The 24,029-nt window shown below is 40.9% G+C and overlaps 1 protein-coding gene across 3 annotated transcripts; it reads left to right on the plus strand.

The window, feature by feature from the left end:
* Positions 1-1,701: 1,701 nt before the first annotated feature.
* On the plus strand, positions 1,702-22,368 carry C1AH9orf57 (chromosome 1a C9orf57 homolog). Of its 3 annotated transcripts, XM_030809980.1 has the most exons (5): positions 10,966-11,014; positions 11,431-11,437; positions 16,189-16,289; positions 16,948-17,070; positions 21,299-21,453. In XM_030809980.1, exons 1-5 carry the CDS (start codon positions 10,966-10,968, stop codon positions 21,451-21,453), a joined length of 435 nt encoding a protein of 144 aa, XP_030665840.1. The 3 variants fall into 3 exon arrangements, with proteins under 3 accessions (XP_030665832.1, XP_030665844.1, XP_030665840.1); XM_030809972.1 differs by lacking the exons at positions 10,966-11,014; positions 11,431-11,437 and adding an exon at positions 1,702-1,853 and having other exon boundaries at positions 16,230-16,289; positions 21,299-21,973; XM_030809984.1 differs by lacking the exons at positions 10,966-11,014; positions 11,431-11,437 and adding an exon at positions 9,690-9,800 and having other exon boundaries at positions 16,230-16,289; positions 21,299-22,368.
* The last annotated feature ends 1,661 nt before the right edge of the window (positions 22,369-24,029 follow it).

Genomic DNA, 24,029 nt, shown 5'->3' on the forward strand with positions numbered 1-24,029 from the left:
CCTTCAGGAGCTCTTGTAAGGCAGGCCTGGTGGTGACAAAATCCCTCAGTATTTGCTTGTCTGTAAAGGATTTTTATTTCTCCTTTGCTTATGAAGCTTAGTTTAGCTGGATATGAAATGCTGGGTTGAACATTCTTTTCTTTAAGAATGTTGAATATTGGCCCCCACTCTCTTCTGGCTTGTAGGGTTTCTGCAGAGAGATCCACTGTTAGCCTGATGGGCTTCCCTTTGTGGGTAACCTGACCTTTCTCTCTGGCTGCCCTTAACATTTTTTCCATCATTTCAGCCTTGGTGAATCTGACAATTATGTCTCTTGGGGCTGCTCTTTTCGAGGAGTATCTTTGTGGTGTTTTCTGTATTTCCAGAATTTGAATGTTGGCCTGTCTTGCTAGGTTGGGGAAGTTCTCCTGGATGATATCCTGAAGAGTGTTTTCCAACTTGGTTCCATTCTCCCCATCACTTTCAGGTACACCAATCAAACATAGATTTGGTCTTTTCACATAGTCTCATATTTCTTGGAGTCTCTGTTCGTTCCTTTTCATTCTTTTTTCTCTAATCTTGTCTTCATGTTTTATATCATTAAGTTGATCTTCAATCTCTGATATCCTTTCTTCCACTTTTGATTCTTCCACGATTGATTCGGCTATTGATACTGGTGTATGCTTTATAAAGTTCTCGTGCTGTGTTTTTCTGTTCCATCAGGTCATTTATGTTCTTCTCTAAACTGGCTATTCTAGTTAGCAGTTCCTGTAAACTTTTATCAAGGTCCTTAACTTCCTTGCATTGGGTGAGAACATGCTTCTTTAGCTCTGAGGAGTTTGTTATTACCTACCTTCTGAGGCCTACTTCTGTCAATTTGTCAAATTCATTTTCCATCCAGTTTTGTTCCCTTGCTTGTGAGGAGTTGTGATCCTTTGGAGGAGAAGAGGCATTCTGGTTTTGGGAATTTTCAGCCTTTTTGTGCTGGTTTTTCTTCATCTTCATGGATTTATCTACCTTTGGTCTTTGATGTTGGTGACTTTCCAATGGGGTTTTTGCATGGGAGTCCTTTTTGTTGATGATGCTATTGCTTTCTGTTTGATAGTTTTCCTTCTAACAGTCAGGCCCCTCTTCTGCAGGTCTGCTGGAGTTTGCTGGAGGTTCACTCCAGAACCTATTTGCCTGGGTATCACCAGTGGAGGCTGCAGAACAGCGAAGATTGCTCTGCCTGCTCCTTCCTTTGGAGGCTTCATCCCAGAGGGGCACCTGCCAGATGCCAGCTGGAGCTCTCCTGTAGGTGTCTGTCAACCCCTGCTGGGAGGTATCTCCCTGTCAAAAGGCATTGGGGTCAGGGACCCACTAGAGGAGGCAGTCTGTCCCTTAGCAGAGCTCAAGCACTGTGCTGGGAGATCCACTACTCCCTTCAGAGCCAGCAGGCAGGAACATTTAAGTCTGCTGAAGCTGTGCACACAGCCGCCCCTTTCCCCAGGTGCTCTGTCCCAGGGAGATGGGGGTTTTATCTATAAGCCCCTGACTGGGGCTGCTGCCTTTCTTTCAGAGATGCCCTGCCCAGAGAGGAAGAATCTAGAGAGGCAGTGTAGGTATAGCCACTTGGCTGTGCTGCAGTGGGTTCCTCACCCAGTTCTAACTTTCTGGCAGCTTTGTTTACAGTGTGAGGGAAAAACTGCCTACTCAAGCCTCAGTAATGGTGGCTGTCCCTCCCTGCACTAAGCTCGAGTGTCCCAGGTCAACTTCAGACTGCTGTGCTAGCAGCAAGAATTTCAACCCAGTGGATCTTAACCTGTTGGGATCCATGGGGGTGGGATCCACTGAGCTAGAATACTTGGCTCCCTGGCTTCAGCTCCCCTTTTCAGGTAAGTGAATGGTTCTGTCTCGCTGGTGTTCTGGATGCCACTGGGGTAGGAGAAAGAACTCCTGCAGCTAGCTCAGTGTCTGCCCAAACAGCCATCCACTTTTGTGCTTGAAACTCAGGGCCCTGGGTGTGTAGGCACCCGAAGGAATCTCCTGGTCTATGGGTTGTGAAGACCACGGGAAAAGCATAGCATCTGGGCTGGAGTGCACCATTCCTCATGGCACAGTTCCTCACGGCTTCCCTTGGCTGGAGGAGAGAGTTCCCCAACCCCTTGCACTTCCCAGGTGAGGCAATGCCCCACTCTGCTTCTGCTCGCCCTCCATGGGCTGCATTAGTAAATGTGTAACCAGTCCTAGTGAGATGAACCAGGTACCTCAGTTAGAAATGCACAAATCACCTGCCTTCTGCATTGGTCTTGCTGGGAGCTGCAGACCAGAGTTGTTCCTATTCAGCCATCTTGCCAGCCCCCCTCCTATTATATAATTTTTATGCCTTTTCATCCTCATAGCTTAGTTATTACTTATAAGTGAGAGCATACAATATTTGGTTTTCCATTCCTGAGCTAACTTCACTTAGAATAATGGCCTCCAAATCCATCCAAGCTACTGCAAAGATCATTATTTTGTTTCATTTTATGGCTGAGTAGTATTCTATGGTGTATATATACCACATTTTCTTTATTGACTTGTTGGTTGATGGGCATTTAGGCTGGTTTCATATTTTTGCAATTGTGAATCGTTCAGCTCTAAACATGTATGTGCAAGTGTCTTTTTCATATAATGACTTCTTTTCCTTTGTGTAGATACCCAGTAGTGCGATTGCTGGATCAAATGGTAGTTCTACTTTTAGTTCTTTAGGAATCTCCACACTGTTTTCCATAGTGGTTGTACGAGTTTACATTCCCACCAGCAGTGTAAAAGTGTTCCCTTTTCACCACATTCATGCCAATATTTATTATTTTTTGATTTTTTAATTATGGCCATTCTTGCAGGAGTGAAGTGGTATCTCACTGTGGTTTTAATTTGCATTTCTCTGATAATTAGTGATGTTGAGGGTTTTTTCACATGTGTTGGCTGTTTTTAATCTTCTGAGATGTTGTCTATTCATGTCCTTTGCCCTCTTTTTGATGGGATTGCTCTTTTCTTGCTGACTTGTTTCAGTTTCTTGTAGATTCTGGATATTAGTCCTTTGGCAGATGCATAACTTGCAAAGATTTTCTCCCACTCTGTGAGTTGTCTGTTTACTCTGCTGATTATTATCATTATTATTTTGCTGAGCAGAAGCTTTTTAGTTTAATTAGGTCCCATCTATTTATCTTTGTTTTTGTTGCACTTGCTTTTGGGTTCTTGGTCATAAATTCCTTGCCTAAGCCAATGTCTAGAAGAGTTTTTCCAATGTTATCTTCTAGAATTTTTATGGTTTCAGGTCTTAGATTTAAGTCTCAGATCATTTTGAGTTGATTTTTTTTTTTTTTTTTTTTTTTTTGAGACAGAGTCTCGCTCTGTCACCCAGGCTGGAGTGCAGTGGTGTGATCTCGGCTCACTGAAAGCTCCGCCTCCCGGGTTCACGCCATTCTCCTGCCTCAGCCTCCTGAGTAGCTGGGACTACAGGCGCCTGCCACCACGTCCGGCTAATTTTTTGTGTTTTTAGTAAAGACGGGATTTCACCATGTTAGCCAGGATGGTCTCGATCTCCCGAACTTGTGATCCACCTGCCTTGGCCTCCCAAAGTGCTGAGATTACAGGCATGAGCCACCATGCCCAGCCTTGAGTTGATTTTTGTATAAGGTGAGAGATGAGGGTCCCCTTTCATTCTTCTACATTTGGCTTGCCAATTATCCCAGCACCATTTATTGAATAGGGTGTCCTTTCCCCATTTTATGTTTTAGTGTGTTTTGTTGAAGACCAGTTGGCTGTTAAGTATTTGACTTTATTTCTGGGTTCTCTATTCTGTTCCATTGGTCTACCTGCCCATTTGTATACCAGTACCATACTGTTTTGGTAACTATAGGCTTGTAGTATAATTTGAAGTTGGGTAATGTGCTGCCTCCAGATTTGTTCTTTTATGTTAGTGTTGCTTTGGCTATGTGAGCATTTTTTTGGTTCCATGTGAATTTTAGGATTGTTTTTTCTACTTCCATGAAGAATGATGATGGTACTTTGATAGAAATTGCATTGAATCTCTAGATTGCTTTTGGCAGTATGGTCATTTTTACAATATTGATTCTAACCATATATGAGCATGGGATGTGTTTCCATTTGTTTGTGTCATCTGTGATTTCTTTCAGCAGTGTTTTGCAGTTTTCTTTGCAGAAATCTCTCACCTCCTTGGTTAGGTCTATTCCTAACTTTTTTTTTTTTTTTTTTTTTGCAGCTGTTGTAAAGGGGATTGAGTTCTTGATTTGATTCTCAGCTTGGTCATTCTTGGTGTATAGCAGTGCTACTGATTTGTGTACATTGATTTTGTATCCTGAAACTTAATTCATTTATTAGATCTAGGAGATTTTTGGATGAGTCTTTAGGGTTTTTTTCTTTCTTTCTTTTTTGAGACAGAGTCTCACTCTGTTGTCAGGCTGGAGTGCAGTGGCACGATCTCGGCTCACTGCAACCTCTGCCTCCTGGGTTCAAGCAATTCTCTTGCCTTAGCCTCCCAAGTAGCTGGGAATACAGGCACGTGCCACCATGCCCAGCTAATTTTTGTATTTTTCATAGAGACAGGGTTTCACCATGTTGGCCAGGATGGTCTCGATCTCTTGACCTCATGATCCGCCCACCTTGGCCTCCCAAAGTGCTGGGATTACAGGCGTGAGCCACCATGCCCAGCCATGCTGTCTTTTCATAGTCAATCCTTCCTCTCACCCTTAACCCCTGTCAACCACTCTCCAGGAAAAAGTTTTGCCTTTTCAAGAGTGTCAGGTAAATGGTATCCAAGAATATGTGGCCTTTTTGGTATGGCTTCTGTCATTCAGTATAAGGAAACTGAGATCCATTTGTGTTGTTTGTGCATCAGTAGTTCATTACTTTTCATTGTTCAGTAGTATTCTATTGTATGGACAAAGCACAATTTGTTTATCCATTCATCAATTGAAGGGCATCTGGACTATTTCCAGTGTGAGGCAATTATGAATAAAGTTGCTGTAAACATTCACATACAGGTTTTTGAGTGAATGTACACTTTCATTTCTCCAGAGTAGATACATAGGCATGAGATTCCTAAGTTACATGGTAAGTATATGTCTATCTTTATTGGGTATCTCCCAAATTCTTTTCCAAAGACGTTGTGCCATGTTGCATTCTCACCAGCAATAAATGAGATTTCCAAGTGTTTTGCATCCTCACCATTACCCGGTATTGTCAAGTTTCTTTTTAAGTTATTTAAGCTGTTCAATATAGGTATATATTGGTATCTAATTATAATTTCAATTTGCATTTTGCTAATGACTAATGATATTGAGCATTTTGTTATATGCTTATCTGACATCCATGTATCCTTTTTGGGGAAATGTCTATTTAGAGCCTTTGCTTATTTTTCTTTAATTGAGTTGTTTTCATATTACTGAAATTTTTATATGTTTTCTGAATACAAGGCCTTTATCAGACACATGATTTACAAATACTTTTTTCTTTTATGTTTTTTCTTTTAGGCGGTGTCTGGCTCTGTCTCCCAAGCTGGAATGCAGTGGTGTGATCTCAGCTCACTGCAAGCTCTGCCTCCTGGGTTCATGCCATTCTCCTGCCTCAGCCTCCTGAGTAGCTGGGACTACAGGCGCCCACCACCATGCCCAGCTAATTTTTTGTATTTTTAGTAGAGACAGGGTTTCACTGTGTTAGCCAGGATGGTCTTGATCTCCTGACTTCATGATCCACCCATCTCGGCCTCCCAAAGTGCTGGGATTACAGGCGTGAGCCATCACGCCCAGCCACAAATATTTTTTTTCTAGTCTATGGCTTGTCCTTTCATTCTTGTCTTTTGGAGAACAAATATTTTTAGTTTGGATGAAGTTCAATTTATTAGTTTTTTTTTTTTTTTTTTTACTTTTATGAATCATGGTTTTGGTGTCTAAGAACTCTGCTTTCACAAAAATTCTCCTTATAAGCTCATTCCTATAATCCCAGAACTTTGAGAGGCTGAGGTGGGAGGATCACTTGAGCCCAAGGGTTTGAGACCAGCCTGGGCAACATGTGAGACCTTGTCTCTATAAAAAAAAAAAATTAAAAATGAGCTGGGCACAATGGTATGCACCTGTGGTCCCAGCTACTCGGGAGGCTCAGGTGGGAGGATCACTTGAGCCGCGAGGCCAAGGCTTCAGTGAGCCGTGACTGCACCATTGCACCAGCTTGTGTGACAGAGCAAGTCTCTGTCTCAAACAAAAATTAAACTATCCTATGTTTTATTCTGGAAAATTTATACTTTTATGTTTTATATTTAACTCTATGATGCATTTTTAACTAATTTTTGTATAAAGTGTAAGGTAAGAGTTGAGGTGTATTTTTTAGGGAAAAGGCATGAACAGGTGATTGTTTCAGCATTATTTGTTGAACACAGGTCTCTTCTTGACTTTTGCCAAAAATCTGTCACCCACATGAAATAGATATGAAAGTCTATTTGCTTTCATTATGGTCAGAGAAACTCCTTTAAATGATTTCTATTCTTTAAAAACTTTAAGGTTTGTTATATGAACCATTATATGGTCTGTCTTAGTGAATATTCCATGAACACTTAAAAGAATTCCAAGTCTTCTCTATCCTTGCCAATTTTCTGCCTACTTGTTCTACTGATTACTAAGAGGCTGTATCTCTTGGTGTTATTGTTTATGTAGTTGCTGTGGGGGTTACAATATACATACCTTTCACAGTCTACTTGGAGCGGGTATTTTGCCACCTCAAATAAAATATAAAGGCCTACAGATATCAATTAGTGAAGAGAGAAGGTGATATTTGGTAATAAAATAACATGTTCTGGAACTAGAAGATTTATGGGTTTATTTATTTATTTATTTACAGTCTTGCTCTGTCCCCCAGGCTAGAGTGCAGTGGCCTGATCTCAGCTCACTGCAACCTTTGCATCCTGGGTTCAAGCGATTCTTGTGCCTCAGCCTCCCAAGTAGCTGGGATTGCAGGCACCCACAACCACACCTGGCTAATTTTTGTATTTTTAGTGGAGACAGGGTTTTACCATGTTGGGCAGGCTGGTCTTAATATCAATTAGGAGGTGTCAGAAAAACAATTTTCACTAAAGGAAAGGAAAAACAGATAATATATATCATGAAAAATATCATCATTAATACCTACGAGTTTATATTTGTATGAACATTATGTTTGTTGATCGACTAATCAGATAATGTCACTTTCATTCAAGAAAATAAATTTTTAATAGTGGCACATTAGAGCCAAAGAAAAACTTGTAATGAAGACATTTAAACAAGAGGAAAATCTCAAGAAGGAATGGAAGCAAAAGTAGCATTAATTGAGGGGTTATTATGGTCTAGTCATGAATTTGAAGATGAATATGCCACACTGTAGCTCTAAATTGGTATTATCTTTCTAGGAAACTATTTTCCAATGTGTATCAAAAGGCTTATATAAAAGGGTTTTGTTTTGTTTTGAGACGGAGTTTCACTCTCATTGCCCAGGCTGGAGTGCAATGGCGTGATCTTAGCTTACTGCAACCCCCACATCCTGGGTTCAAGCAATTCTCCTGCCTCAGCTTCCTGAGTAGCTGGGATTACAGGCATGCACCACTGCGCCCAGCTAATTTTTTATTTTCAGTAGAGATGGGGTTTCTCCATGTTGGTCAGGCTGGTCTTGAACTCCGACCTCAGGTGACCCCCCCGCCTCAGCCTCCCAAAGTGCTGGGATTACAGGCGTGAGCCACTGTGCCCGGCCAACTTATATAAACGGTTTATGTTTTTGTTCTGATAATTTCGTTTCTAAGAACTTACCCTAAAGAAAATTTTAAACACAAATAAAATTATAATGAAAGATCCCCAAACATGAGAGGATTATTAAATAAATTATAGTAACTCTATATGGCTGAATATTACAGGAGCTTTAAAAATATATTCTTGGCCGGGCACGGTGGCAGGAGAATTGCTTTAACCTGGGAGGCAGAGATTGCGGTGAGCCGAGATCGCACCATTGCACTCCAGCCTGGACAACAAGAACAAAACTCCGTCTCAAAAAGGAAAAGAAAGAAATATTTAATGACAAAATAAATACTCAAAATATGAAGTTAAGTTTTAAAAAGAACAGACTACAAAGTTATAGCTATGGGGTAATACAAATTATGTATTTATGTATGTATATTTGAGTATAGGTACTAACATACATATTAATACACACACATACGCACACACACACTCATTTACATTTCCCCACCCTTTGACTAAAAGTGCATACTTGAGAACACCATTTGTCAATAATAATACATCTATTTCTTCATCTCTGCAACTTGCTAGGCAAAAGATAATGTTAATCTAGACTTCTAGCTGTTAATAAATATTATTTTGCAAATCTTTGATTCAATATTAATGAGGATATGGGGAGGAAGTATTCATACTCTGCTGGTGGGTGGAAACATTTCTATTTTTTTTTTTTTTTTTTTTTTGAGACAGGGTTTCTCTCTTGTTGCCCAGGCTGGAGGGCAGTGATGCAATCTCGGCTCACTGCAACCTCTGCCTTCTGGTTTCAAGCGATTCTCCTGCCTCAGCCTCCTGAGTAGTGGGAATTACAGGTGCCTGCCACCACGCCTGGCTGATTTTTTTGTATTTTTAGTAGAGAAGGGGTTTCACCATGCTGGCCAGGCTGGCCTCGAACTCCTGAGCTCATGATCTGCCTGCCTCAGCCTCCCAAAGTGCTGGGATTACAGGCGTGAGCCACCGTGCCTGGCCAGTGGATGGCAAAATTTCTATAGCTACTTTCAGGGGCAGTTTGATAGGCCTTGGGAGAAGCAATCCCAATTTTCAGGATCTGTCTTAGAGAAACAATTTGCATATGTGCCCAAGTCCATATATACACATTACAGCATTGTTTGTTATTTTAAAAAAAAGAATGTATGTGCTCATCAACCAGGAAATGGATAAATATGATGTATCCATACCAGAAAATATTATATAGCAATGAAAAATAATGAAAGTTTGAAAGACTGACATAGGAAGATTTTAAACATTCATTTTTTAATCAAATAGAAGGGGGAAAATAATATGTAGAGTATTATATTATTTTTGCAAAAGTAAAAGAGAAAGTATTATTATATATAATCCTATGTTATAAGTGTTATGATGAAAATGCACAGAAGAAAAAGTACCCTTGAATAAACTTTAGGAAATGATTTAAAAAAAAAAAGATACTCAACATATTGATAATGTGGTTACATTTGGAGGAGACACTGGGTTTGATGGGAACATGGTCAAAGGGGATTTTAACATTCTTAATACTTTCATTTTTTCAAAAATAATGTATATTAATTTGGAACTATATATTAGTTTGGAAATAAACTTTTTAAAAATTCAAATTGCTTTCTGAATGCACTAAGTGTTGCTTTAAAGACTATATGGAATTTTTTTAAAAACTAAGACCAAGTACTTTACATAATAAATAGATAGTATGCCCACAAGGCTATCTATTTCTGAATTACCTAATCTTTGCATAGTGAACATAGCAACTTCAGCCAAATTTACAGTTAGTTTAACTACTGACCAACTTAGACTTATTATATTAATCTCATGAGTAAGGAAATTAAGTTCCAAACAGATGAGAGTGTTCAAGTGAAAAAATATTCGCATTTACACGGTCAATTTTTACTGTTTAAACCGTTTGGAATCTAGTGGATCAGAGTGTCACTTTCAGTTGTAACAGACTTCATCACATCAGAAATTGTACTCGTTTTCATCCTTTTAAGGAAGTTCAGACCCAGGAAAATTTCCATAGTACCTTAATGAAAAAGATAGGTAGGTCATGAATAACTGAAATATTATACTTTACCCAATCTTACAATTTCTTCCCTTCATTTTAATAAGTATTAACTATCGTTAACCATCACATAATGCTTTTCCCTCATAAATAAGGTCTTTTGCAGTGAAAGTATTATTAATAATTCATAGGCCGGGCCTGGTAGCTCACGCCTGTAATCCCAGCACTTTGGGAGGCCAAGGTGGGTGGATCGTGAGGTCCAGAGATCAAGATCATCCTGGCCAACATGGTGAAACCCTGTCTTTACTAAAAATACAAAAATTAGCCAGGTGTTGTGGCATACGCCTGTAATCCAGCTACTTGGGAGGCTGAGGCAGGAGAATCGCTTGAACCTGGGAGGCCAAAGTTGCAGTGAGCTGAGATCACGCCATTGCACTCCACTCTGGCAACAGAGTGAGACTCCATCTCAAAAATAATAATAATAATAATAATAATTCATAAAGGAGCATGAACGAATATGTGTATTTTCCTTTTGGCCAATAGTTAAAAGGATTTCTAACAGGATATTATTCTAGAAATACCATCTATTTCACTTCATATTTTTGTATGAAACCATTATAATTCTGAGGAAAAAGTGAAGAGAGAAGGTGATATTTGGTAATAAAATAACTTAAAATGTTCTGGAACTAGAAGTTTTATGGGTTTATATTTATTTTTTTACAGTCTCACTCTGTCCCCCAGGCTAGAGTGCAGTGGCCTCATCTCAGCTCACTGCAACCTTTGCATCCTGGATTCAAGCGATTCTTGTGCCTCAGCCTCCCAAGTAGCTGGGATTGCAGGCACCCACAACCACACCTGGCTAATTTTCTTATTTTTAGTAGAGACGGGGTTTCACCATGTTGGGCAGGCTGGTCTTGAACTCCTGACCTCAGGCAATCTTCCCACCTTGGCATCCCAAAGCGTTGGGAATACAGGCGTGAGTCACTGCGCCCAGCCATATGGTGACTTTTTTATAAAGACAGGTAGCTTATTTTTCCTCCTTCACAAAATAAACTTATTTATATTGTCTTAATGAAATCAATAAAACTTAAACAGTCCTTTCCCTTTTTAAAATAGCTAACATAAATGTGTAACTTTATCACTTCCCCAGAAATCAGTGGGACGTGTCTTTCCTTTCATCTCCTTTTTGGCTTGGAAATCAGAATGAGAAGGATTGTCTTTGCTGGTGTTATCTTATGCTGCCTCTTAGGTGGTAAGTCATTAGGAAAGCATAAGTTAAAAGGATAGAAAATTATTAAGAAATTGTAGGGCCGAGCGTGGTAGCTCACACCTGTAATCCCAACACTTTGGGAGGCTGAGGCGGGCGGATCACGAGGTCAGGAGATCGAGACCATCCTGGCTAACACGGTGAAACCCCGTCTCTACTAAAAATACAAAAAATTAGCTGGGCACAATGGCGGGTGCCTGTAGTCCCAGCTACTTGGGAGGCTGAGGCAGGAGAATGGCACGAATCCGGGAGGCAGAGCTTGCAGTGAGTCAAGATCGCACCACTGTACTCCAGCCTGGGCGACAGAGCGAGACTCCGACTCAAAAAAAAAAAAAAAAAAAAATTGTAGAATTGCCATATGACTAAGTGGAGAGTGACCTTAAATAAGGGAATCTGAAAAGTACTGCTGTAGAAGCCACCTTCTCTTGCTCTTTCTTCTAGATGTACTCTTGGTAACCACATTCTGACTCTAACAGACTCTGCCTGCTAACTTCTGGGTTCTATCTCTGGGTGCTTATAGCATGGCCTGAGTAAGGACTCAATTAATAATAAGAGCTCACATTTATTGAGCACTTATATATTCAGGTTCTGTTCTAAACATTTCATTATTATTATTAATAATTCATTGAATTCTCATGATCTTTAAGTTAGGTGCTGTTATTTCTCATTTTATAGATGAGGAAATTGAGCTGAGAGGTGGTGGACCACACATTGCTATTAATATCACTGAGCTAGAACTAACCAAACTGGTCCAGAAGCCCTTATAAGCATGGCAAAGGAAGTGAATTAATCATAACAAAAGCAGCATAGATTGGAGACTTGATATCAAATACTGCAGTCACCAACTCACATTCATAAAGTTTCTGGCCACCTAATATAAATGAGGGAAGCCAGCTAGCTACACAAGAGGAAAGGCTCTTCTAAGGAAGGGCAGCTGGTATGCAGCTGCAGATGTTTGCTGCCGCAGAGAAAGTGGAGCCCAAGACTGCCAAATCTCCTGATTCTTCAGGAGAAGCGAGAAACCCAGATTCTTAGGATAACTCTCCCAATTTTTAAATGTTGACAACTAACACAATTTTTGAAAACTCTATGCAAGTTAAACACACCACATCTGGAACACAAGACCACCAGTCTCTGGCATCTGCTTCCTACGCTACCCTCATTACTAAATGCAGTGCACAATGGAGTTCTGATTACCCCTTGCAGAGAGGGAGGGCAGCAAGAAATTCAAATTGTACAGCTTAGGTCTCTGCTGCATTTGAAGTCCTCATACTGTTTCCTATAACGAATGTGAAAGGAAGCATATGAATCCATGAAAAATCATAAGAAAACATCTTCAGTGTCTTGGGTGTCATAAGAAAATGATTCAGGGGTTGCATTAATTTTGCTGGACATAAGAAAGAGGTATAGGCAAAAGAAGAAAATTCAGCATAAAGAGAAATTTTGTTGTTGGTACTTACCTGGTTTGCAGGACTGCCCATGAAGTAAGGGGTGGTTATTTTAAAAGATCACATCATCATGATTTATATGTTTAAATATACATATATATGAATTATAGGCCGGGTGCAGTGGCTCATGTCTGTAATCTCGACACTTTGGGATGGCCAAGGGGAGTGGATCACCTGAGGTCAGGAGTTCAAGACCAGCCTGGCCAACGTGGTGAAACCCCATCTCTACTGAAAAATACAAAAATTAGCCAGGAATGGTGGCATGCGCCTGTAGTCCTAGCTACTCGGGAGGCTGAGACAGGAGAATCGCTTGAACCCATGAGGAAGAGGTTTCAGTGAGCAGAGATTGCACCACTGTACTCCAGCCTGGGCAACACAGCGAGACTCCATCTCCTCCCCACCACCACCCCCCAAAAATATATATATATATACACACATATATATATGAATTATAGTATGCATTTAAATAATTATATATATAATAGATCTTTCTCAGCTAATAAAGTAATAAAGAGAATAGCACACTTCAGAATTAAACACTTAAGGAAATAATTCATTTTACATCTAACCTAAAGCATTAAACTTAGTGGCCAAATTGGAATATATTATATAGTAGATATGTTAATAAAATCAACAGTAAATGTTCAAACCAAAACAGACTGGAAGAAAGAAAATGGGATCCAGGAACATATTTATAAGTAAGCAGAAAACTGAACAATGACAGCGAAAAGGCCTAAAGTTAAGGAGTCATCTTCGGACATAGTGAAGCATGTCAGGGTCAAGGTTTCAGGAAGAAGAAGGCTATGGTTGTTGGGTGTGGAATCAGAGAGACAGTCTGAGAGAGGGGGAGAGAAACTGGAACAGATCTCACCCAGGAAACCAGTCCAGGGGCCTTGGGCAAGAAGGACAGTGATCTGATATCACATGAGCTCTCCACCTCAGGGGGCCTCTTGGCACCAAAGGTCTGAGTAACGTGATGAGTCTCTAAGGGCAAGTTGTGAGATTGAATGATCACAAATTCAGGAGGAAAACTTACTCCAGGATGACCTGAAGAAACAGCAGGCCTAGTATTCCAGGCAGGCAATTGATCCTGATCCAAGAAGAACCAAGACCTCCAGTATGAAGAGAGTGATCAGAAGGTTTGGGATATGCAAAAGGTAGGGAGCTCCAAGGAGGTAGTGTGCTTGCTAAGAGCAGGGACTTAGATTCCAACAGACTATTTTTCACTCTTTCTTCCACTTACCCAAGCTATTAAGGCCTCAGTTTTCTTTTATGTGAAATGCAGACATCTATAATACCTACCTGAAATGTATACTTTGGGAAATAATTGGGCTTATGAATGTAAATGGCTTAGTAGAGTGCTTGATATAAGCTCCATTCTTTAAAAATATTTGTTGGTTGGCCAGGTGTGGTGGATCACGCCTGTAATCCCAGCACTTTGGGAGGCTGAGGCGGGTGGATCAGATCTGAGGTCGGGAGTTCAAGACCAGCCTGACCAACATGGAGAAACCCCGTCTCTACTAAAAACACAAAATTAGCTGGGCGTGGTGGTACATGCCTGTAATCCTAGCTACTCGGGAGGCTGAGGCAGGAGAATTGCTTGAACCCAGGAGGCAGAGGTTGCGGTGAGCCAAGATCATGCCATTGCACTCCAGCCTGGGCAACAAGAGTGAAACTCTGTCTCAAAAAAAAAATTGTTGATTGATCACTGATTATGAATGGAAAGTCTGTCATGCTTAGTGGCAGAACCAATGTGAAATTTCCGAAGTGTCTTTAGATGAGGTTGAGCCTGGGGAAAATCATCAACAAAGGTTAATTAGCCTCATCAGCCAGACTGTTTTCTATTAAAAATGTTCTCTTCTATCTCCCAATATGGCAGAGGGAGATATAAAACACATTGCAGAAAACATCTGGTAAACCCTTCTTTGGGGCCATCAATGAATAGGAGTGACATGGCAGTGGTCATGATATAGTGGAAGATGGAAACTGTGAGCACTCAGAGAAATTCTGGCTCAATTTCAAAAGAATCTTTTAACAATCTGAGCTGTTTTTAATGGTGATCAGTTCTCTATCACTGGCCAAAGCTCCCTGCAGAAGCTATAAGAAAGGTCCCTAAGGCTGGCCGCGGTGGCTCACGCCTGTAATCCTAGCACTTTGGGAGGCTGAGGCAGGTGGATTGACTGAGCTCAGGAGTTCGAGACCAGCCTGGGCAACACGGTGAAACCCCATCTCTACTAAAATACAAAAAATTAGCTGGGCGTGGTGGCGGGCGCCTGTAGTCCCAGCTACTCGGGAAGCTGAGGCAGGAGAATTGCTTGAACCCGAGGGGTGGAGGTTGCAGTGAGATTAGATTGCACCACTGCACTCCAACCTGGACAAAAGAGCAAGACTCTGTCTCTAAAAAAAAAGAAAGATCCCTGAATTGGAAGAATCAACGATTCACAAACATTGGTCTAGACATTGATAGCTAAATCATATCCCCTCAGCTATTTCTACAGATCTAAAATACAAATTCTCAAGCCCCACCTTCCATAGATTCTAACTCAGGTTTTTGGGGGCTCTGGGAATCTGTGAGTTTATTTAATCTGCTTAAATAAATCTGATGCACAGTAGAATTTGGAAAACAATCTTCTAGATAATGTCTTCCAACCTTATCAATATTGACCAGTTCAAGAATCTCTGGGCTATTTCTATATAAACAAAATGAATAACATTTTCAAGCCACTAAATTTGAGTATGGAAGATAACCAATATGTAAACATTAATGAAGCAATAAATATTCATGAAGAATTGACTATATATAATATGCTACCTTAGGCACTGAAATTAAGCCCTAACAGTGAATATGTGGCTGAAATTAAATTTTCTGGTAAAATAAATTTGGTGTGATTTAATTAAGCACTGAGGAACTGAATGAATTTTAACCAACTAAGTTGTTTAGACGACCTGGGCTCCTGACTGATTACCATAGTTCAAGGTGCTTCAATTCATAAATACAGCATACGCTTCGAAATTTCCCTCATTAAATTCTCAAAATAAAAAATAATTTTAGCCCGGTGCAGAGGCTCACACCTGTAATCTCAGCACTCTGGGAGGCCAAGGCGGGTGGATCACCTGAGGTAGGAGTTTGAGACCAGCCTGGCCAATATGGTGAAACCCCGTCTCTACTAAAAATACAAAAAATTAGCCGGGCATTGTGGCATGCACCTGTAATCCCAGCTACTCAGGAGGTTGAGGCCGGAGAATCGCTTGAACCCGGGAGGTGGAGGTTGCAGTGAGCCGAGATCACGCCATTGCTCTCCAGCCTGGGCAACAAGAGTGAAATTGCATCTCAAAAAATAATAATAATAATTTACGTTAGGTTTTAGAATTTTTAAAATATTGCTTACTTCCTGGGCACAATGGCCCACACCTGTAATCCCAGCACTTTGGGAGGCCAAAGCAGAGAGACCAGCCTGGGCAACATAGCGAAACCCCGTCTCCCCACTAAACATACAAAAAGCTGGACACGGTGGGTGTGTGCCTGTAGTCCCAGCTACTTGGGAGGCTGAAGTGGGAGGATCACTCACTTGAGCCCGGGAAGTGGAGGTTGCAGTGAGCCGAGATTGTGCCACTGCACTCCAGCCTGGGTAACAGGAGTGCAACACTGTCTCAAAAAAAAAAAAGTGTATATATATATATATATATATATATATATATACACATTTGCAGAGCATACAATCTTTCAATCCCCTTCCATGGATGTCTTTTAGACCTGGGAACCTGCCAGACAAAACCTGGTCAGTACTGTAAAGAAGAGGTCCACATTCAAGGTAAGTTTTGACACTTTAAAAATTTTAATTAAAATAAGCACAGGGTGCTTATCACAACAAACTTTCATATGCCGGATGCTACACTAAGGGCTTTGCCAGGGCTACATTACACCAACAAAACAATGAAAAGAGCTGGATGGATCCTGTCACTATCCCCATTTTAAAGATGAGATATCTGAGACACAAACGATTAAGTAATTTGCACAGTCACATAGCTAATGAGTCTTATAGACAAGATTCAAATGTGAGTACTTTGACTCCAGAGCACACCTTCCTAATAATCTATATACTGTCTCATTCACACCACTCACATACTCACAAAAAAGCAATACACAATTTTCAGAGCCCTTCTAAACTTGGGCCCTGTGCACCAGTTGCATGCCCGTGAAACTGGCCTTCTCCAAAACATAAAAAAAAATATAATAAAATATATATAACAAAATATATATATTTAATAAAATATATATTTAATATATAACATAAAATATATATTTAATAAAATATATATTTAATATATATAACATAAAATTATATATAACAAAAATATATATATATAAAGTCAAAAATCACTACTTTATTTTTTTGATCTCTCTTCCTTCCTCTTTTTCTCTCTTTTATCTATCACTACTTTCTCATTTTTCTGCCCCTGTACTTGGAGATGTTGGAGGTTTGATTTGCAGAGCATGCAATCTTTCAATCCCCTTCCATGGATGTCTTTTAGACCTGGGAACCTGCCAGGCAAAACCTGGTCAGTACTGTATAGAAGAGGTCCACATTCAAGGTAAGTTTTGACACTTTAAAAATTTTAATTAAAATAAGCACAGGGAAAATGCTTATCACAACAAACTTTCATATGCCAGATGCTACACTAAGGGCTTTGCCAGGGCTACGTTACACCAACAAAACAATGAAAAGAGCTGGATGGATCCTGTCACTATCCCCATTTTAAAGATGAGATATCTGAGACATGAACGATCATGTAATTTGCACAGTCACATAGCTAATGAGTCTTATAGACAAGATTCAAATGTGAGTACTTTGACTCCATAGCACACCTTCCTAATAATCTATATACTGTCTCATTCACACCACTCACATACTCACAAAAAAGTAATACACAATTTTCAGAGCCCTTCTAAACTTGGGCCCTGTGCACCAGTTGCATGCCTGTGAAACTGGCCTTCTCCAAAACATAAAAATCCAAATAATGAAACATTGTTAGAAAATACTGGGAAACATTTTAAGTTTGAAAGAATGGAGGTTAGCTAGGCATGGTAACACACACCTGTAGCAGTCCCAGCTACTGGGGAGGCCAGGCGGGAGGATCACCTGAGCCCAGGAGGTTGAGGCCGCAATGAGCTGTGATCACGCCACTGCACTCTAGCCTGAACAATGGAGTGAGACCATGTCTCAAAGAAAGAAAGAAAGAAAGAAAGAAAGAAAGAAAGAAAGAAAGAAAGAAAGAAAGAAAGAAAAGGAAAGGAAAGAAGGAAAGAGAAAGAAACAGAGAAAGAGAGAAAGAGGAAGGAAGGCAGGAAGGCAGAAAGGAAGGAAGGAAAGAAGGGAGGCTCTTTAACATCCAAAATCCAGACCGGGCACAGTGACTCATGCCTATAATCCTAGCACTTTAGAAGGCAGAGGTGGGTGGATTGCTTGAACTCAGGAGTTCAAGACCAACTTGGGCAACATGGTGAAGCCCTGTCTCTGCAAAAAAAAAAAATACAAAAATTAGTCGGACATGGTGGCTTGCATCACCATGTTCCCAGTTACTCAGCATGGAGGCTGAGGCAGGAAGCTTGCTTGAGCCCAGGAGGCAGAGGTTGCAGTGAGCCGAGATTGAACCACTGCACTCCAGCCTTGGTGACAAGAGTAAGACATTGTCTCAAAAAAAAAAAAAAAAAAAATCCCAAACCCCAAAGTTGTAAAGGAAATAATGAATACATTTGAATAGATGAAGAGTTTAACATTTATAAAATGTGTGATAATTCCAAAATGTAAAAGATAAGGAATTAACTGGGTGAAAATATAAGAAACATGGATAACATTAATATTTATCCAGAATAAAAAACTTCAAAAACAATTTTAAAAAGACCAACAATCAAGAGTAAATACCTTATTAAAGGAAGTAGGAAGGCAATTCCCTGAAGGATAAATATAAGTAACCTACAAATATAAAAGCCTGCTCAACCTTGTTAGTAAAAATCAAGGAAATGCAAATTATGAAAACAATATAATATTTTTAACCCACCAGATTGGTAAAAAGTATAAAAGTTTTATTATATCAGGAGTTAGTATGGGGAAATGGGAACGCTCAGACATTTTCAATGACAGCTTAGATTGGTTCAGCATCTTTTTAGACAATTTGTGAATTTCCATTAAAATTTTAAATAAACACAGCCTTCGACAAAGCAATTCTATTTCTTGGTATCTACTGCAGAAAAATATTTACATTTAACACATGTATCAAGGTTATCATTGCAGCATTATGTTTAATAGTAAAGTAATATAAATGACCTAAATAGGCTAGGCGCGGTGGCTCACGCCTGTAATCCCAGCAATTTGGGAGACCGAGGCAGGCAGATCACCTGAAGTAGGGAGTTCGAGACCAGTCTGACCAACATGGAGAAATCCCATCTCTACTAAAAATACAAAATTATAGCTGGGTGTGGTGGCGCATGCCTGTAATCCCAGCTACCTGGGGAGCTGAGGCAGGAGAATCACTTGAACCCGGGAGGTGGAGGTTGCGGTGAGCCAAGATCATGCCATTGCACTCCAGCCTGGGCAACAAGAGTGAAACACCATCTCAAAAAAATAAAAAAAGAAATGACCTAAATGTTCATCTATAGGGAACTATTCATTCAGCTGTGTTATATGGAGGTCATGGAGTGCTATGCAACACTCAAAATGAACCAGATCCCTTTGTTAACATGGAGGAATCTCTAAAACATATTGATCGGGAAAAAATTCAGTTGCCAACAAGTACGTTCAGTATACCACTGATGAATAAAAATCCACAAAACAAAACTCTAAATTTTTCTGTGGAATTGGAAGGGAAGAACAAAAATTAGAGGAGATCAAAGTTAGTTTGGAGAGAGGATGAGAATCATGGGGTCACATCACAAGGCGTTTTGGTATTAAGAGGGTTACTTGAGTTCTGTTCAATCTTTCTAGTTTAGGTCCCCTCTCCAAGGTCAGTTCTCCCCTCTGCTAGTCACAGCCCCTTCTTTATGGAATGGGAAAGATATCCAGACTCCCTGGGCCCATGAGATGTTGGCTCTTCTCTTCCCGAATGTGGCCAGAGAGTCATCTAGCCAGACAGACACCAGAATTAGGATTAAAATACTCTATGTATAAGAAAGAGCCTGGAAGCTTATTCAACAAAATATTAACAATAGTTCTTGATGGGTCGAAGGCCTGGAATGACTACGGTGTTCGGAAGAGCAGTTTCCTAATTTGGGAAATTTGCCATTTACACTGATGCAAAACAAACAACTGAACCTCATGCTTTTGATAGTTTTATCAATAGGGTTTCTCAACTTTTGCACTATTGACATTTTGGGCAGGTGAATTCTTTGTAATGGAGGGCAGTCTTTTGTATTGTAGGATGTACAGCAACATCGTAGCTTCTACCCACTAGATGCCAAGAGCACCTCCAACCCCACTCTGCCGCCCCAACCAGTTCTGACAATAACAATGTCTCTGGGTATTACCTGATGTGCTGGGAAAGGGAGAGCAAAATCATCCCCAGCTGAGAAACTACCGTTTTGTCCGTTTCCAGTCATCACGTTTTGCTGTCTTTGGGGAATTGCTCCTTTTGTCCTCCTACCTACAACTGAAACTGGGGTGGTAGAATTACAGGATGTTACTGTCACTTATTTTGTCCTTGTGTGCATTTTGTGTGTGTTTTTTTTTTTTTAGACGGAGTCTTGCTCTTTCACCCAGGCTGGAGTGCATTGGCGCGATCTCGGCTCACTGCAGGTTCCCCCCCCACCGGGGGTTCACGCCATTCTCCTGTCTCAGCCTCCCGCGTAGCTGGGACTACAGGCGCCCACCACCTCGCCCGGCTAATTTTTTGTATTTTTTAGTAGAGACGGGGTTTCACCGTGTTAGCCAGGATGGTCTCGATCTCCTGACCTCGTGATCCGCCCGCCTCGGCCTCCCAAAGTGCTGGGATTACTGGCATGAGCCACCGCGCCCGGCCTTTTTTGTGTTTTCTACAGTGAACATGCATTACTTCTTTAATCAGGGAAGGAATTAAGTGAGGTCATACATACGCCTCCATTTCTGAGAGGCACTTAACACATCTAAAGGATCCTTCTGTACATTCAGCCCTTTGAATAACTCACAACCTGGATAAAACTGGGGGATGATTATCAGGAAGCTTCAAAACAGCTTGCACTTCAGAAATTCCACATAGTCAACGGCAATTGCATGGCTTTTACAATCTGAGTTTGAAAGCTTTTTTGTTTTACGGTTTCAAAGCTTGTGTATGCAATGTACCCAACTACAATAGTCTAAGTGGGAGTTCTTAAACGTAAAATAATGAAATGAACCATTCTTAATGGTGGAAATGCTAGATTCGTATCTTGATAAAACTAAAGTTTTGCTTAGTATTCTTTTTAACCTATTAGTTATCTGCAGCATCTGAGGCCACATAGGTTGTACCTCCCAAGAAATTTCCTTACCTCAGCCGGGCGCGGTGGCTCACGCTTGTAATCTCAGCACTTTGGGAGGCCGAGGCGGGCGGATCATGAGGTCAGGAGATCGAGACCACAGTGAAACCCCGTCTCTACTAAAAATACAAAAAAAATTAGCCGGGCGTGGTGGCCGGCGCCTGTAGTCCCAGCTACTCGGAGAGGCTGAGGCAGGAGAATGGCGGAAACCCGGGAGGCGGAGCTTGCAGTGAGCTGAGATTGCGCCACTGCACTCCAGCCTGGGTGACAGAGCGAGACTCCGTCTCAAAAAAGAAAAAAAAAAAGGAATTTCCTTACCTCTTTTCTCTCCGTCAGGTGGCATTGAATGGTATTCAACCAAAGGCTGCACAAAGAACACATCAGAGTGCTTCAAGAGAACTCTCTTCAAGAGAACTCTCTTCAAGGGAATTCTGAAACTGCATGAACTTGTAACTACTCGCTGCTGCAATCATTCTTTGTGCAATTTCTGAGTCAGTGGCCCATATCTAAAATGCTTGGCAGATCAATCAGTCTCAAAGCCTGACCTGACTATCACAAAATGATGGCTATTGTCAATTAGCCCACTTCAGAAACCTCAGACCCTTGTAGGTGGAAGGAATTTTGATCTGAAATTGACTTTGGTTTTCAATATTCCCAATGTCTCCCCCACCACCTCCAACTCATCTGAGAAATATCCCTTTCAACACCATTTCTCTCCTCTCCTCCTTCTGCTTAATTTACCTTCCTACCACAAGGCTACAAAGAAGGAAAAATGTTAGTGATTCTCCAAGTCAAACTAGCCATGTCACCTCTAACTACTTTCATTTCCCTAAATGTTTCCATATTCCAAAATATGGTTACAAATGTTTCACAAGACGGCAAGTAACCTGAGAATATTCATTTGGTTTCCAAAGCAAACTGCCTTGCTCCTTTGGGGTGACTTATGGTATAGAAGAAACTGACTTAACATATACTATAGGGAAAAAATAAGCCATGAATCAGCAAGCCAGGCCTGCGGGAAAAGTATGACCCCAAACAATAAAGGGTTGAGGCAGGTGGTAGGGCTGGCACTTATTTCTTCCATCTGCCTCAGAGTTTATCCAAATTTTGAATTTTCCGTACTTTAACCATGCCTAAATGCTTTGGCTTGTTCAATTTTGGCAGATTAAGCAGTTCAAGGTAAGCAGAGAAGTAAGTTCCCAACCATAGGGAATTTAAAAGGAGTAGGGACGTACTTTGAACTACATTTCACATTTTGCGATCATTACATCTTTTATTACATGCCCTACTTTGGCAGCATGAAGAGTACTGCATTAATTTGATTTAATTTAAAATTTAATTTAAAACTGTCTTTCTCTGTATTTTCAGGAGTTTGAAAATTCAAAAAATAATAAATGTCAATAAAATCTTGTCTGTCTTTTTCTCGGGACTTAGGACCACATTCACATAGTGAGCCCTCAACAAATGCTTCTCTATAAACTTTGAAGAAAAACAAGCATTTTTTTTAAAGTTCAAGAAAGCTAGATTCTTTTCCCTTCAGACACGTTTCAACGATATTCCTTAGACCATATCTCTGAAACTAAGAAAAAAAGTCTCCATCCTGAGACTGAAATCCAGTTCCCCTCATTCTGTCATATTTTGCCATAGCCACACTGATGAAGAATGGTTACCTTAGATCAGTGAACTTCATGAAAATCTAACTTTTCTTTCTCTTGGGTTTTTTATTTTATCTTATTTTATTTTTTGAGGTTGAGTCTTGCTTTGTCACCCAAGCTGGAGTATAATGGTGCAATCACAGCTCACTGCAGCCTCAAGCTCTCAAGGCTCAAGTGATCCTCCCACCTCAGCCTCCAGGCTAGCTGGGACTACAGGTGCACACAACCATGCCCCCACTAATTTTTGTAATTTTTGTAGAGACAGGGTTTCACCATGTTGTTCAGGCTGGTCTTAAACTCCTGGGCTCAAGCAATCCACCCACCTTGGCCGCCCAAATTGCTGGGGTTACAGGCATGAGCTACCATGCTGGGCTTTAGTTTTTTGTTGTTTTTTGTTGTTTTTTTTTAAGACGGAGTCTCGCTCTTTCGCCCAGGCCGGAGTGCAGTGGCGCTATCTCGGCTCACTGCAAGTTCTGCCTCCTGGGTTCACGCCATTCTCCTGCCTCAGCCTCCCAAGTAGCTGGGACTGCAGGCGCCCGCCACCGCGCCCAGCTAATTTTTTGTGTTTTTAGTAGAGATGGGGTTTCACTGTGTTAGCCAGGATGGTCTCCATCTCCTGACCTCATGATCCACCTGCCTCGGCCTCCCAAAGTGCTGGGATTACAGGCGTCAGCCACCGTGACCGGCCGGCTTTAGTTTTTTTTTAATGTTACGTTATTTACCCGCTATCACAGTGGTGGGGAATGACAAAATCACATACGCCATCACTAATTCCAGAGTGCTTCCCAAGCCTAATTCACAATCCAGGTGATGTAATGAGAGGAGAACTAGGGAGCAGGTGCTAGTTTTTTGGTTCACTAATTATTATAGCTGTTGACCTCAGCAAGTCCCATCAGCCTCTCTGCACCTCATTCTTGGATCACACCATCTCTTACATTTCCTCAAATTCTAGCATTTTTGACTCAACATTGAATAAAACCATTTTCTTGTTTTCTTAGATTAAAAATAAGACCTGGTGCTGAACACAGCCCCTGAGATAGGCCCTGATTAAATGACCATTGTGCACCTGTTACCAAAACACCAGGTTTGGTCCAGGTCCTGCTGCTGGCCGCACAGAAAGCCAATCACTGAGACGAGTATTGCCAAGGAAGAAGGCTTTAGCAGGGTGCTGCAGCTGAGGAGATGGGAGCTCAGTCTCAAACCCATCTCCCTGACCCACTAAAACGAAAGATTTGCATAGCAGGGAAGAAATGTAACGATGTGTAAGAAAACAGGAACTAGGGAGAGGCAAGTAAGCAGTCATGATGAATGAGGGGTCTGGCATCTCATTGTCAGGACCCTGGTGATCTGGTGAGTTGCAGTTCTTTGATACCCTTTTGCAGAGGTCTGAAGGTCCTTTCCTGAGGAAGGAA

Source organism: Nomascus leucogenys, chromosome 1a (genome assembly GCF_006542625.1).
Source record: "Nomascus leucogenys isolate Asia chromosome 1a, Asia_NLE_v1, whole genome shotgun sequence".
NCBI lineage: Eukaryota > Metazoa > Chordata > Mammalia > Primates > Hylobatidae > Nomascus > Nomascus leucogenys.

Coding starts and splice junctions, on each gene's coding strand:
- C1AH9orf57 (XM_030809980.1), top strand. CDS start 10,966: ATGAGAAGGATTGTCTTTGCTGGTGTTATCTTATGCTGCCTCTTAGGT. Junction 16,290..16,947: donor AGAAGAGGTCCACATTCAAG/GTAAGTTTTGAC, acceptor CTGTACTTGGAG/ATGTTGGAGGTTTGATTTGC. Junction 17,071..21,298: donor AGAAGAGGTCCACATTCAAG/GTAAGTTTTGAC, acceptor TCTCTCCGTCAG/GTGGCATTGAATGGTATTCA.